Here is a 17,812-nt window from a genome sequence, read left to right on the forward strand (position 1 = left end):
CTGGCACTACATCTGTCACAAGGACAAACACACTGACAAGCTCAAATTAAATAAGTCAATTCACCACAGAGACACAACCCACCCAAGCGTTCAATTGCAAAGTTCAACTGATTGCTCATTTGTGGGTGAATTTGTACTTTGACCTTGATCTAAACGCATGTTCATGAATTCTGGTGATCTCAAAAGTATCACCAAATGAAAGGGCATCCCCCAATTTAGTTGGAAATAATACGTTCAATGTCTTTTCTACAGTGTTTGGTTCCAAATGTAAGTTGGACTAGCGGCCATTTTGACAGAGACAAACTACTAGGACAGAGGTGGAGGTGGAGAACTGCTACTCAGGGTCTTACCTGTATAGATGAATCAAGCAGGTCAGATATCCTCTGTGGGCGGGTCCTACGGCTGGCCACACCCCTTCCACCATCGTACTATTCACACTCCCTGGGTTGTCAAAAACACAATCTGCACAAAGAGCAGAATAGTAAATTATTCTGTTCTCTTTCTTTGTTCTTATGAGACCTCATTGACTTGTTTTCTTCTTCATAATATCTTACAACGTAACTAAGGATATAGTAGCCTACTTCAAATACAATGGAATAATGTATAGTCATGGTCAGTGTCCTGGTCAGTATCATGTCAGTATCATGTCAGTATCATGGTCAGTATTATGTCAGCATTATGGTCAGTATCATGGTCAGTATTATGTCAGCATTATGGTCAGTATCATGATCAGTATTATGTCAACATTATGGTCAGTATCATGTCAGTATCATGGTCAGTATCAGGTCAGTATCATGGTCAGTATCAGGTCAGTATCATGGTCAGTATCAGGTCAGTATCATGGTCAGTATCATGGTCAGTATCATCAGCATTATGGTCAGTATCATGTCAGCATTATGGTCAGTATCATGGTCAGCATCATGTCAGTATCATGGTCAGTATTACACATAGCAAATGCATGAATTATTTACAAATTAATATTTTAACTTTTAAATACACTATAAAATAATCTCAACCTTGTAATACTCCATTTTAATATATTCCCCTTTTAACCATTAATTTGTATCTCTAATTTATTTAATATATGTCAATTATAACCATCCAGGTACTTGTAGCTAAAACAAACCATTAGTGTCTGATGACACTCAAACCAAATGGTTTTCATGTCACAAAGTAAGCAGAATGACCCTTTAATGTCTCACTATGCTGCTCCCTCACTAACCAAGGGGGTGCTCCTTCCATTCCGACATCTCACCACTCCGACTAGTGGCTTCCGCGTGCGGTTAAGGTTAGGGTTAGGGTTAGGTATAGGGTTCGTCAACGTCGGAAAGGCGACATGTCGGAAAGGAGAAATGCACCCCTAACCAAGTCTAGCTAGCTAGCTTAGAGCTTAGCATCTTGGTTAGCATTAAACCTCTTCATAAACATCACTAAAACGATACAGTGTTGACACTAAAGTATGTTTAAAACATTAACACAACATTAACACAACCACTGGTTGTTTTTTATCAAGTATCTGGACTCAAACAAGCAAATAAAGTATGTTATGTTAGCATTAGCAACAGGCTAATGCCTAGTGGTTTCACAACAACACTAAACAGAATTCTCTTTGGTCTGTGGACTCTAATAAGAGCATGTCTCATTAGCTCTGATGTATTATGGAAATGTACAATAAATGATGATTATTCTGTGTTTTCATACCAGTAAATTATCTATAATAAATGATTATTGTGTGTTTTCATACCAGAAATTCTTCTTCACAGCAACCAAACAAAACCACCTGGCAGGAAGTGACGCTTACAGAACAGGAAGCGGTTCCTGAATATATAGAGTGTATTAAGTGTATTGCGCCCTCCAGTGGGAACAACATGCAACTACACCTCTAAATCACACATCTCTAGTAGCCCTATGACTAATCCTATAGTTACTTCAAAGAAACCTTAACATCTGAAGAGCATTTATACAATGTCCTAACTAAGATGTTTGCCTGAGCGTACACTTTGCAACACAGTCTATGGATGTCTCTATCATCTGTGAGATCCTCTGTGAGAGGAATAGTGCCTGTTGTGTCCTCTTTACGTCATAATGTTACTTTTCTTGGCGTTATACTTTATGTTAAAATGAATACCATCCTGGGAACAAATCCTCAGAAGCTGTTGTAAGCCAGCACTAGAGAGTCTGATGTCACTGCCACTAGAGGGCACTAGTTTCACGGGTTTGTGGCTTTATTTTTTTTGTGTTGAAATCTTAGATTTGTGAATCTTAGATCACGTCATATAAGAACTGTGTTCCAAACATAAACACACCACCCTGGCGTTTTCGTCAGGGGGGTGGCTCTGCATTGTTTATGATATTCATTCACATTTGATACAGCCTGTTTCTGGCAAAAATTGAATGAATTATGACTTAAAAGTCTTAAGAACTACTACTTGCGGGTCTGATATCACTATCCCTACAGCAGCCGCGTTCATGGGAAATGTAGTCTTTGGGTTGTTTGACTCGTTTTTAGTGTTTATATTGTGTTACTCTTTGGGTAAATGTGTACATTTACACCTTCAGTCGATGCTTCATATCCATATGAGTAAAATTGCCGGGGTGGCATGTTTATTTTTGGGACAAAGTTCTTTTATGAAGCGATCTAAGATTCCCCAATGAGGATATCAACACAAAAAGTAAAGCCACGAACCTGCGAAAAGCGCCCTCTACTGGTAGTGACATCAGGACTTCGGATAACCAAGTCATTCACATAACATGGCTAACAACAGTATTTCCAACCAGACAGACAGTTTTATACAATACAAGAATGTATAATGTCATAATTCTAGCGCCAATTTTCATAAAGATTGAGAAAAGGGGTTCTCAACCTTTTCAGGCCGCAACCCCCCAAAATAATCATATTTGAACTGCATGGGGACCCCCCAAAAAAATAATATTTGAACTGGGGACCCTCCACCCTGAAAAAGACTTAGAATTGTAGGAGTTGAGGCGTTACATTTAGTTTGACTCAGCTCCCACAGATAAATAGATCTACATGCTCTAAAAGAGCTTGTAGATCGGCTATTTAAAAAAAAATGTTTTGCCTCTTTGTCTTCTGTTTTTTTTTTGTATAAAAAAGGTCTTACAAGTCCTTAAAATGTTCTCTTCACTGTCATCTCCACAAAATCATGGGGGGGGCCCCCCTGGGGGACCCGACCCACAGGTTGAGAACCACTGGCCTACACCACAGGTCAAAGGTGATGAGCATCAATGCATTCACATGAACACATTTCTCTCCGTCAGTATATATTACACTGACACCATGATATGAACACAAAGTATCATCAATCATGGAACACCAAACAAGGATATACAGAAATATTTAAATACATCCATACAGTCATTTGATTACAATCAGCAACACCTGTAATCATAGAACAGTGATTGGCTGGACAGTGACTCTCATGATACACCCTCGTGTATGTATATGATTGTTGATAATATATTTAGATAGAATATAGAATATATTTATAGAATATAAATACTTGTAAGTTTATATATACGTATATAAATTACATTATTTAATTATCTTTCTAATTTGTCTGTGGTGAAAGATTTGGTTTATTTAAATTTATACCATGTTGGTATTATGTAAAAATATAGACGTCAAGCGATGACACTGAAGTAAGAAGAACGAAGAGGTAGATTAAATAAGTTTTATACTTCATTCTACTCCTTTTTGAACATGTATAATTATAGTATTGTGTTGTTGCCTGTGAGGCTTGTTTTCAACATGTTCAAGATGTCATTCATCATCATTAATATGGAAGATAAAGGGAGAAGGGAGAGGGAGTCACACACACTGTCTTCACTTATAAAGAAATGTATTTAGAATGCAACGTTTCGGCCGCTTGAACTGTTCCAGGTGAGAGGTACATGATTGGTCAAAAGTAGGCTGATTAGATATTGCTGTGCTTACACGCACGCACGCACGCACACACACACACACACACACACACACACACACACACACACACACACACACACACACACACACACACACACACACACACACACACACACACACACACACACACACACACACACACACACTAGATTAGATTCAAAGTGTCCTTATTGTCATGCAATGTTTACATTGTCAAAACGAGTCAAAGAAAACAATACATAAATAAATAAATAAGTAAATGTACAGTCAGTCTGTCAGGTTGTTCACATCAACATGTCTCTGTCTCTAGTAACTGCTGATGTGTAATAAAATAATAATCCTGATTGGCTGTTGAGTGAATCAGGAAGTGAAAATACAAGTTTGGGGAGTTTCCAGTGAGAAGCTTCAACCAACCGCACGTATCCACCCACCCACACACACACACACACACACACATGATTTTAGCCTCTGTCAGTAGGGGGGGGGGGGGGGGGGGGAGAGATTTTGTCGGAGGAGGGGGGCGCGGGGACAAAGGCTATGGAACTCTGACTGGTATTATTTTACACTATGGAATTGGAATGGGGTGGCATTTCATTAACTTAATAGCAAAATGGCCACTGTGTGAATATGGTCTTCAGAGACCACACCCCCTTGTCACCCTGCATAATAATACATATGTGCAGAGTAGACCAGTGGAGTCCTCCAGCATTTTATTTGGGTTTTCTCTTCTGAAGTGACCAGATATTTTACTTTCTGATTCAAGTTGTTCCCCTTTCTTTCTTTCTTTCTTTCTTTCTTTCTTTCTTTCTTTCTTTCTTGTGTTTCTCTTCAACATAATCAGAATCATCTTTATTGTCACATCACAGGTTAAAGGTGTAAAGAAGTGGGTGAAATTATTTGTAGTGCAGCTCCATCGTTTTAGATATTCTCAGAAAGAGAAAGAAAAGGAGACGGGGGAGGGGCAAGGAGAGAATAAAAGATGAATTAAACAAAGATATTTACATACAGTATGTACGTGAGGTTAGACATAAGGTGCATAAGGTACAGTATGTACATGAGGAGACATAAGGTGCATCAGCAGCAGCTATACTGTTCATGATATGTGCAATAATCCAGACTGTCCTCTTTCTAGAGACAGATGATGTAACATCATATCTTTAATCTGATTGGCTGATTCTTCTGAACTAAAGAACGAGTCCTCCTTCATTCTCTTTCAGACTCCAGAACTTCTCTTTCAGTAAACATCTGTTTATTCTGATCTGTTTATTCTGATCTGTTTATTCTCATCTATTAAATTCAGTTCAGTTTCGATCAGTGATGATAAAGATTACAGCCACCCTCCTCATCCTCTCCTCTGTACTTCATGTCAAAGCGATCCCAGGAAGTAAGTAAATTATATTTATGTTATTATAAAATATATGCATTTATATCTACTGTTAATATATAAAACCCAATAAGAACGATGCACAATACAAACAAATGACACACATGCACGCACGCACGCACGCACGCACACACACACACACACACACACACACACACACACACACACACACACACACACACACACACACACACACACACACACACACACACACACACACACACACACACACACACACACACACACACACAGATCACATGACCAGTGTGTTTTTAAAGACATTTGATGGTTTCAGCAGTGAGATGTAATGAGGCTTGGATTGATGTTTAATGAACCTGAACAGCATTTTACCAGTGAAGCTGAACACACACACACACACACACACACACACACACACACACACACACACACACACACACACACACACACACACACACACACACACACACACACACACACACACACACACACACACACACACACACACACACACACAAGCGATGTTAGCCTCTGTCAGTAGGGGGGGCAAGATTTTGTCGGGGTGGGGGGGGGGGAAATGGAACTCTGACTGGTATTATTTTACACTATGGAATTGTAAATAATAAACCATATTCACATGGTGGCCATTTTTTAATTTAGCATTGAATTAACGGGGTGGCAATTCATTAACTTAATAGCAAAATGGCCGCCGTCTGAATATGGTCTTCAGAGACCACACCCCCTTGTCACCCTGCATAATAATACATATGTGCAGAGTAGACCAGTGGAGTGCTCCAGCATTTTATTTGGGTTTTCTCTTCTGAAGAGACCAGATATTTTACTTTCCGATTCAAGTTGTCGCCCTTTCTTTCTTTCTTTCTTTCTTTCTTTCTTTCTTTCTTTCTTTCATGTGTTCCTCTTCAACATAATCAGAATCATCAATATTGTCACATCACAGGTTAAAGGTGTAAATATGTGGGTAAAATCATTTTTTGTGCAGCTCCATTTTAGTTATTTTCAGAAAGAAAAGAAGACGGGGATGGGGGGGGGGTAAGGAGAGAATAAAAGATGAATTAAACAAAGATATGTGCATACTGTATGTGCATGAGGTTAGACACAAGGTACAGTACAGTATGTACATGAGGTTAGACATAAGATGCATAAGGTACAGCATGTAAATGAGGAGACATAAGGTGCATGAGCAGCAAATATATACTGTTCATGTTATGTGCAATAATCAAGGCTGTCGTCTTCTTGGAAACAGATGATGTAACATCATATCTTTAATCTGATTGGCTGATTCTTCTAAACTACAGAACAGATCCTCCTTCATTCTCTTTCAGACTCCAGAACTTCTCTTTCAGTAAACATCTGTTTATTCTGATCTGTTTATTCTGATCTGTTTATTCTCATCTGTTTATTCTGATCTGTTTATTCTCATCTGTTTATTCTCATCTGTTTATTCTGATCTGTTTATTCTCATCTGTTTATTCTGATCTGTTTATTCTCATCTGTTTATTCTGATCTGTTTATTCTCATCTGTTTATTCTCATCTGTTTATTCTCATCTGTTTATTCCCATCTATTAAATTCAGTTCAGTTTTGATCAGTGATGATGAAGATTACAGCCACCCTCCTCATCCTCTCCTCTGTACTTCATGTCAAAGCGATCCCAGGAAGTAAGTACATTATATTTATGTTATTATATAATATATACCTTTATATCTACTGTTATTATATAAAATTAAATGATATGAACAATGCACCATACAAACAAATGACATGCACACACGAGCACACACACACACACACACACACACACACACACGAGCACACACACACACACACACACACACACACACACACACACACACACACACACACACACACACACACACACACACACACACACACACACACACACACACACACACACTCCTTTTACTACCTGTATATACAGTATTGGATCTTGAATGTTGGTCCAAATACATAAACATTAAAACAGATGTTAGGAACTGTTGTTGTGACATCATGAAATAAATCATTCTGTATGAATTACTTTCATAATAAAATACAAAACAAAAAAAAACATTTGAATCTGTTTCAGTGAATAAAACGTTTGACAGGAAGTTACTTTTAATATCCAACCTTTCACTTCATATAAGAACCAAACATGCAGTGGTGTAAAGTAACTAATTACATTTACTCAAGTACTGTACTCAAGTACACTTTTGAGGTACTTATACTTTATCTTTACTGGAGTATTTCCAATTTCCAGTACTTTTACTTCTATTCCACTACATCTCACAGGCAAATATTGTACTTTTACTCCACTACAATGATTTAAAAACTTTAGTTACTAGTTACTTTGTAGATATGAATTATAACACTATAAAAATGCATTAACCACTTTAGCCCTATCTTATACCTAGGCTATTTGAAAATAGCAGATCTACAAGCTCACAACGTGTCTAATCGCGACGCGTTGTGAGCTTGTAAATCTACTATTTTCAAACATTTTAGTACTTTTAATTTTGGTACTTTAAATACATTTTTATAGCAATATTTTGTACTGTTACTCAAGTAAAATTTTAATTCCGGACTTTTACTTGTAACAGAGTACTTCTAAATTGCAGAACTGATACTTTTACTTAAGTAAAATATTTTAGTACTTTTTCCACCACTGCAAACATGCTTGTTTAACATGATGATTATGTGTTATTGTCACTGTGAAGAAGTTTGTTGTTGAATTTAATTTCATCTTTGTTTTATTTCCAGTGTTCCATGAGGACATTAAAGTCTATAGCTGTTCAGACACAGTTAAAGACCCATATAAAGAGTTCATGTTTGCACTGGATGGTGAAGTGTTGGCGTACGCAGACTTCAACAAAGGGAAGGTGGTGGAGCCTCAGCCTCCGTTTGTAGATCATATATCCTACGCTGCAGACGCTTATGGTGTAGCTTTGGGTGATCAGGCGTACTGCAAAGCCAACCTGGACACCACTCGCACTGCCTTGAAGAAACCACCAGTGAAAGGTACATGAATACTATGAACACAATAGTTATTAACTAAAACGGTTGAATATATTTAACATTAATGAAAATGTTTAAACATGTATATTAAGCATTTATGGTGAAATATTTTCTAAATAATATGTATTTCTAGTAAACATGAATATGTGCTCAAGGTGCTTTATCTTTTATTTGTTTACAAATCTATGCATTAGTATCTGCTCTGTACAGCCTGAGCTGTAGGTGAGTTGCAGTGGTGTGTTCTACCGTGTTACGCTATATACGTAGTATACTGTGCAGATATATTTTTTAAAGCGTATAACATCCAAAAAGCGTCTGAGGAAGCGTATCCAGTGTTGATTTGGTGAATCTATCTCTGGTTGGACACTATTTTAAAGAGATCACGCGCACATGGCTTAACACCTACACTACATGTCACACAATGGACAATTGATATGCATCTATAGGCTCATTCCTATGTTAATTCACCTGGTGTGACACCCGGCAGTCGGCAGCCTTTGTTGAGGTGTGAACTTAAGGGTTGTTTTAATGGATGCATGTGTGTGTGAGTGCTCCTGCTCAAAAGACTGGTGGGACAGCGTGTTACCGCGGCCCATGACCAATGACCACTGAGTATCTGATACACTTTACTTTATTGTCTCCGCCAGGCCGAAAGGCATGGCGAGAGAGTATGTTTTCCACCCCGTCCGTCCGTCCGTGTGTCCGTCCGTCTGTGACCAGCTAATCTCCGGCACCGCTGTCTTGATCGTAGCGAAACTGTGCACACACACTCCCTGGATGCCAATTCAGAACCTTTGCCCCAAATTTTTCTCATGGGCCTTTCATAGCGCCACCAGGAGGCCGATTTGTGCAAAACATATTTTTTGACAGCACTCCTACAGTGCTGTCCAAAAATCACGCAAATCGGTATACAGTATCTCTATAGTCATTAAACGAAACGGGTCTTTCAGATTTCTCATATTCCATCCTGATTGGCTAAAAATGTCTTCCAAAGTTTGCAGGAGTGCTCCGTTTTGAACAAAATGCCTCAAATCATGAACACAGCATGCAATATCCGTGAAATGTTGCACTCACATTCCCACTAGGCCGAGGAAGAACTACCATTTGAAAATGTTCAAATCAGCCTCATGGTGGCGCTATAACAGGCCGGTTCGTGTTTTTACCTATAATTGCACCGATCTGTGTAAAACTTTGTATGCACACTCCCTAGAGGTCAAGGAAAAACCTTTGCCCTGCATTTTTCACATCTTCCTTTTATAGCGCCACCAGCAGGCCGACTTATGTAAAACACATTATTTTATACTACTCCTTCCAATGTTATCCAAATTTGACGCAAATCGGTACACATGATCTCTATAGTCATGTGATCACGACGGATGTGTTTGATTTTTCATATGCCATACTGATTGGCTAAGATTAACATCTAAAGTTTGCATTATTGGCTTGTTTTGAACAAAATTCCGCAAATCATGAACGCACCGCCCAATTGCGCTCAAACTTTGCACGCACATTCACACTATGTTGAGGAACAATTGCCACCCTTTTAACATTGGCCTGTTATAGCGCCACCAACAGGTCTAATTTAGCGAAACATGTTTTTAACAAAATGCCTCAAATCATGAATGCAGTCAGTGTCCGATCGTCGTGCAAGGCCTAAGAAAAAATGGCAACCTTTTCACGTTGGCCTATTATAGCGCCACCAGGAGGCCACAATAGCCCACCTGACCTGGCGGAGACCTGTGCTCCGAGGAACACTTTTTCTAGTTTATTTGGATTTTCAATTAAAAGACATATGAATCATGTCAAAATCCAAGATAATACAAGATAATTACAGAGGTGAGTAACTAAGTACACGTACTCAAGTACTGTACTTAAGTACAATTTTGAGGCATTTGAACTTTACTCGAGTATTTCGAATTTCCAATACTTTTACTTCTACTCCACCACATCTCAGAGGCAAATATTGTAATTTTACTCCACTACAATTATTTGAAAACTTTCGTTACTAGTTACTTTGTAGATTTTAATTATTAACATTATTATTACCACATACAGTAACCACTTCAGCCCTATAGGCCATTTGAAAATAGCCGATCTACAAGCTCACAATGGGTCACTAATCACAATTTGATGCATTGTGAGCTTGTAGATCTGCTATTTTCAAAAGATGTGTATTCATTTCAAAACTTGAAATGGGACATTTTGTATAATGAGTACTTTTACTTTTGGTACTTTAAGTACATTTTGATGCAAATACTTTTGTACTTTTACTCAAGTACATTTTGAATTCCGGACTTTTAATTATATTAGTATATGAGTATTTCTCTATATTGCAATTTTTGATACTTTTACTTAAGTCAAATCTTTGAGTACTTTCTCCACCACAGCAGGATGGTAGAGTGTGTCGTTAATGTTATTTTATGGTTGTTTAATTAATTGATCAATGCAAAAAAAACGGGTGCGGCACTATGAGCTTGTAGATCTGATTATCACCTTTGGGGGGGGGGGGGTTAAAATAATAATCCTATTTCAACTGGGTGGGACCCCCGAAAATTGTCATATTTGAACTCTGGACCCCCGAAAATAATCATATTTGTGTGAGCTTGTAGATCGGTTATTTTCACATCATTTGCCTCTTTCTTATTTATTTGAACATTTGGCCAATTTGCAATTAAAAAGGTCTTACCAGTCATTAAATTGTCACTTTATAAATGTGCAGATACCCTGTATCCACTTACACTGTATGTTGGTTTGTTTACTGTTGAGTGAGAAAACAATGTTACCTATAAAGCTAATCATCTAGGGACCCCCAACAAAAAATTATCTGGGGACCCCCCAGAAGTCAATGCACTCATTCAATTATTTGAATTGAATGATGATTTATTTGATACATTTGGGCGTTATATAAAATATTGCAATTTAAATTCAAAAGCAACAGTTTAGTGTTTTTGTTTAGGTTTGCAATGCAGGCTTTAATTACAGTATAAATAATGACCTTTATTTGTTTAATGTAACTCAGCTGATTGTTATAATGATTGACCTGGTATCCTAAAGTTTCTTTGAGGCTCTACATTGTTCTCTCTACTCTCTACTTATGTGACTATTTACCTTGTTTGCTGACTAGAGTCAGTGGTGGGAAAAGTACTCAAATGTTTTACTTCAGTAAAAGTATCAATGCTGCATTCTAGAAGTACTCTGTTACAAGTAAAAGTCCGGAATTCAAAATTTACTTGAGTAAAAGTGCAAAAGTATTGTCATCAACATGTACTTAAAGTAACAAAAGTAAAAGTACTAAAATGTTTGAAAATAGCAGATCTATAAGCTCATCGCTATGAGCTCGTAGATCTGCTATTTTCAAATAGCCTAGGTATAAAATATGGGGTTATCCTGGAAATACATGATGGGGTCTGACAGACAGACAGACAGACAGACAGACAGACAGACAGACAGACAGACAGACGGCCGGCCGATAGGGAGCAATTAGCCTAGTGTTGTTATTATACAGATGATAATAAAACTGGACATAAATGCAATTTTTTATTGTCTATTTCCAGATGGATATGTGTTCTATCAGGCTTCCCGCTGTGTGTTTAACTGCAGTGAGCTGAAGGACATACAGTACATACAGTCAACGAATTTCGATGGTGATGAGATCCTCAGGTGGGACAGTAGAGTAGATCAGTGGGTTGGATACACTGAGCTTGGTGTGATGAACGCAAAGCGCCTCAATAAAGATCCTAGACAACTGCGTGCGATCAGAGCAAACCGAGAGGCATTCTGCAAACCCAACATTGAGATCGACTACTCCTCTGTTCTGAACAAGAGAGGTGAGCTGATCTCAAAGCAGCACTCAACACTCATCACCTCATAAACTATAACATGAAATCACATGATTCTATTCAGAGATGATTAATGGTGTTAATATTGATCTGATAATGATTATAAAACATTACTTAATCTGCTGACAAACATTTCAGATCCTCTTAACCCATTAAGATCTGAGGAGGCATCTGTGTCACATTTTAATTTGAGCTAAAAAGCATTACTTTACACTTTGGCTATTAAAAAAATAGCAGATATACAAGCTCATAGCGCGGCACCGAGTGCCGCACTATGAGCTTGTAGATCTGCTATTTCTAAAAAATCAAGAAAATGTGTGTAAATTCATATATTTATATTATTTTCAAGCTAACATTTTTAACTCAAATCTTGGCTTCTGGGGGTCCCTGGAACAAAGTATTTTGAGATGGGCGTCAGCATTTTGGGTGGTCCTTTACATGAAAAAGTTTGAGAACTACTGAAAAGAAACAATAGTTTTTCAGAAAACTGGATTTAGAAGACATTTGTAAAATCGGCCTCAGGCCTTAATAGAGCGTCGCAGTTCCCGCCCACTTCCAGTTGCCGGAAGTAAATACTCAATGCATTTTTCCCATTGACTTTTCCGAAAATATTTATATAAATTAATTTAAGCCTAGAATCAAGCTATCCAGGATCCTGGTGAATCATGACCATAAAACGTTTGATTCTGTGAAAAAACGTTTTTGAAAATGGCAAAACAAAGGGTATTTATTAAACATAGTATATCATATCATTAAATATAAAATTTAAAAAATCACAGAAAAAAAGGTTTTATGGTCATGATTCACCAGAATCCTGGATGGCTTGATTCTAGGCTTAAATTCATTGATATAAATATTTTTGGAAAAGTCAATGGGAAAAATGCATTGAGTATTTACTTCCGGCACCCGGATTCTGCACAACTGCGATGCTCTATGGTTTAAACACTTAAAGGGATAGTTCACCCCAAAAATGACTTCTTTTCTATCAATTACACCCCATGAAGCCTTGAATTCATGGAGATTTTTTAGTTTTTGTCGCATTCCTGAGCCAATAATTTGATTGATTAATTTGGAAAGATGCTAATATCTCTGGTAGGAGACTGAAAGGAGACTCTTTGAGTGTCCTATCGGCAGTGCCGGATTTATAGGAGTTGAGGCCCATGGGCTAGAGTAATTTTCGAGGCCCCCATTCGCGGGGAAGATTCTGACAGCTTCCCTGTGTTAGCTGATCTGAGTGAGCGGGAGGGGTTGTAAGCCTGTTGAAGCTTTCTAGATCATTTGGATCTCATTTGGATAATATACAATTATTAATGATAATGACATGTTCAAATGACTGGTATATATTAATAAATGTAATAATAAGGGTAATAATAATAATAATAATAATAATAATAATAATAATAATAATAATAATAATAATAGTAATAGTAATAATAACTAGAAAAAGTGCTCCTCGGAGCACAACTCTCCGCCAGAAGACTTGTGTTGGTTCGAAGGTCGCGAAGGTCGCTATCCCTCTTGTATATGTAAGTGTCCTATCCATCCTGTCTGGGTAAGTGTCCTCTTCCGTTCATTCTGTGTAAGTGTCCTATCCCTCCTGTCCTATCCGTCCTGTCTATGTAAGTGTCATATCCCTCCTGTCTATATAAGTGTCCTATCTGTCCTATCTGTCCAATAAGACAGATAGGAACAATTGGACCGCGACTACTTGACTACTTCCGGTTCGAAGGTCTGGGAGTGAGCTAGTGGCCGGATTTTCGGTATTGGAATCTGGCTTATCACAGTGACACATGTATTTATAGGTCGCTATCCCTCTTGTATATGTAAGTGTCCTATCCAACCTGTCTGGGTAAGTGTCCTCTTCCGTTCTGTCTGTGTGAGTGTCCTATCCCTCCTGTCTGTATAAGTGTCCTATGTCATATCCCTCCTGTCTATATAAATGTCCTATCTGTCCTATCTGCCAATTATGTATCAGCCATTTCATGGTTCCCGTCTTACCTCACTCTGACAGTGGCAGAGACACTGTCAGAGTGATGCCATGTATATATAGGCCCGGTGGCGTCACTAGCCAATCAGATCACAGTATTTCACGTGTCACGTGAGGCTTGACCAATCGGTGTGTCATGTTTAGAAAGTGAAAACGCAGTGATAACAATACTCTCCTGGCGGAGAGTAATAATAATGATAATCTTATTTATCCAGTGGAGCCCAAAGTGAGACTGAAGTCAGAGACTCCCCCTCGTCGTGGTGAACACACTCACATGCTGAGGTGCAGCAGCTACGACTTCTATCCTAAAGTGATCCTGGTGACCTGGTGGATAGGTCAAGAACCTTTGACCTCTGGTCTCTCCTCTACCGCTGAGCTGTCTGATGGAGACTGGTACTACCAGTACCACTCCTACCTGGAGTACACACCCAGGTACACACCTAACAGACACCTATACATAGAAATACACACCTAATAGACACCTCTACTGGTACTCTACCAGTAAAACTCCTACCTGGAGTACACACCCAGGTACACACCTAACAGACACCTATACAGAGAAATACACACCTAATAGACGCCTATACATATATTCTTTAAAAATAAAACAAGTGTTACTCTCTTGCCGAAAATGGCTCATTAATTGGTAGGCTAATATTAAGTCACACACACACCCACCCACATACCCACCCACACACCCACCCACACACACACACACACACACACACACACACGATTCCTCCTGACCATGTTTATCACCAGTCCACTCCAGACAAAACCACGCAGTAAGCTCGTCGTCGTGCACACATGACGAACGCAGAAAGAGACCCGCGCAAGAGCGTGCTATACTTACATGAATACACACACAAGAATACGCTATAACTTGCTTATCTCGTTATTACGTTTCTTCTGCCTCTTGCCTTCCTATTGTTTCTGCAATGGGGAGGGAATAGTGGAATACACAATAAACACTAGAGCGGAGGAGAGCCCAGCGGGGCATTCATGCTCCTACACAAACAAAGTCAAACAAAATATTAACAAAGGTCAACGGATCAATATGTCGTTTCAGCGTGTAGATTGGGTACTAGTACTGTGTGTGTGTGTGTGTGTGTGTGTGTGTGTGTGTGTGTGTGTGTGTGTGTGTGTGTGTGTGTGTGTGTGTGTGTGTATCGTGTGTGTGTATTACAGATCAGGAGAGAAGATCACATGCATGGTGGAACATCCCAGCCTGACCGCGCCTATCAAGATGGACTGGGGTCAGTTACTGTAATCTAGTGTAATCTACTGTCAAAATAGCAGATATAAAAGCTCATAACGCGGCACCGAGTGCCGCACTATGAGCTTGTAGATCTGCTATTTTTAAAAAATCGTGAACATTTGTGCAAATCTTTGAATATATGTATTTTTAAAGCAAACATTTGTAACTGTCAAATGTCTCATTATGTCTTAATTTTTCTGAAAAAATATATCAGTGGTGCTCAAACTTTTTCTTGTCAAGGTCCCCCAAATTAATATGTTTTTGGCCGCTGATCCCCATCAAAACATGTTGTTCCAGAAGAAAATGTTTGAGTTAAAAATGTTGTTTAAATAATAAAATATATAAATTATATTCAAACATTTGCACAAATGTTCAAGATTTTTCAAAAATAGCAGAACTACATGCTCATAGCGCGGCACTCGGTGTCGCGCCATGAGCTTATTGATTTGATAAAAGCAGATTAAAGACCAGATTGATTTGATAAGAGCTGATAAAAGACCAGCTTGATTTGATAAAAGCTGATAAAAGACCAGAATGATTTGATAAAAGCAGATTAAAGACCAGATTGATTTGATAAAAACAGATAAAAGACCAGATTGATTTGATAAAAACAGATCAAAGACCAGATTGATTTGATAAAAGTAGATAAAATCATCATGGTTTTATCAATGTGAAAACAAGACAGTTTTCTAAGACAGAACAAGCGCTGATGTTCTTTTTTACAAACTGCCTCACAGTTCTGAGTCTATGACTCTGTCCCAAGATACTTTCTGCACATTCCACAGCCTGGTTTATAATCATCATAGTAAAAGGTTGATTCATATCTTCTAAAATCTATCATCATATCCTTTGTTTTGGATGTATTTAGCTCTAAGAAGGACATGTCACATCAGGTGACAAACTCCTCAAGGACTGGACCAATAGGGTTGGACCCATTATTACTGAACAGACTCACAATGACTGTGTCGTCTGTTTATTGTTTATTGTGTTTGGTTGTTGTAGCTTATTGTCAGATGACTCCATGTCTGAGTCAGTGAAGAACAAGGTGTTTTAATATACTGTAATAATATGATATGATATGATATGATATGAGATATAATAATTGTATTGTCAGATTTCTCCATGCCAGAGTCAGTGAAGAACAAGGTGGCCATGGGAGCATCAGGTCTGGTTCTGGGTCTGGTCTTGTTCCTGTCTGGATTCATCTACTTCCAGTGGAAGAAACGAGGTGATTAGCATGTTTAATTAACATGTTTCATTAATGAATCTACTACCAGTGGAAGAAATGAGGTCAGATCAACAGAGGATCACATGACATGTGGAACCCTCAGAGAAATGCAAACACACAAACAAACATACAAGTAAAGCCACAACCTAAACTGGTTTATATTGGTTTTGAACCTTAACCGGTTTAGACCAGTTTAGACGACCTAGTTAGAGGTCAAAGTGTGTTCTATGTTGTCACATTTAGCTTTAATACATCAGTGTTACATTTAGTCCTAAATATGAGTCAAATGTTCACATTAGTTCTGATGACTGAATGTTGTGTGTACATTTATGCATTTTATGGAGAAATACACACAATACAGTACATCAAATTCATCTGTTTGTGTGTTTTAACTGTCTCTCTTCTTCTTCTATCAGGTCGTATTCTGGTGCCGACAACCACTGATGATCTTTAGACCCCAGGTTCACTTCCTCTTTCTTTTTACTGAACTTTAATATTTTTGTTTATGTATAAAAGTGTAAAAAAAATACAAAAAAATACACAAAACAACGTGCTTGTGTAGAAGTGAAACAACTAGCCTGGTGAACCATGCCGGTCATGTGAATTCACATCATCATGTGTCTTCTGCTTAATTTATTATAATAATGAATCTAATAATCACATTTAATAATCAAATGATTTGTTGTATCACTGATGACAATGTGATCAGATGGGGGGGGGGGGTCAATGATCTGTACCCAATGATTCAGTTCATTTAAAACACTGATCATTCCATCACTAGCAGGATCAAAGACAGAACCTCGTGGTCCAAAGGAGAGAGTTCTACCAACTGAGCTGCCCTTCCTACTAAGATACACTATTGACAAAGTATTGGTCAAATGTTGAATTGACTGAGTTGTTTCTACTTTGATGGTTACTGTAGTTGCAGGGAGGGTGCTGGGAGGTTAGGTATTCAAGTAGTTTATTAATAACTTGTTCATGATCTATTATCCTTTCATAGTTTTAAGTAATTAAATCATTAACCATTAACAAACATTTAACAAGTTATTAATGACACATTAATAATCATTTGGGAATGATTATGTACTATTATAAGCGAAGGTTATTCTGTTAACATGTTCACAGAGTTAATACATTCTGATTCTTATTGTTTTTTTTTGTCTTTTCACAGAACACCTGGGTG

General features: G+C 38.1%; 1 protein-coding gene across 1 annotated transcript; it reads left to right on the forward strand.

The window, feature by feature from the left end:
- Window positions 1-6,643: 6,643 nt before the first annotated feature.
- Window positions 6,644-17,073, forward strand: LOC311044120 (H-2 class II histocompatibility antigen, E-S beta chain-like; the record flags this gene model as incomplete). Its single annotated transcript, XM_084055540.1, has 5 exons — window positions 6,644-6,963; window positions 8,063-8,320; window positions 11,872-12,144; window positions 14,359-14,575; window positions 17,046-17,073. Exons 1-5 carry the CDS (start codon window positions 6,897-6,899, stop codon window positions 17,071-17,073), a joined length of 843 nt encoding a protein of 280 aa, XP_083911666.1. The 5' UTR covers window positions 6,644-6,896.
- Window positions 17,074-17,812: the final 739 nt, after the last annotated feature.

The sequence above is a fragment of the Gymnoscopelus microlampas genome, assembly GCF_963454915.1.
Source record: "Gymnoscopelus microlampas genome assembly, chromosome: 4".
NCBI lineage: Eukaryota > Metazoa > Chordata > Actinopteri > Myctophiformes > Myctophidae > Gymnoscopelus > Gymnoscopelus microlampas.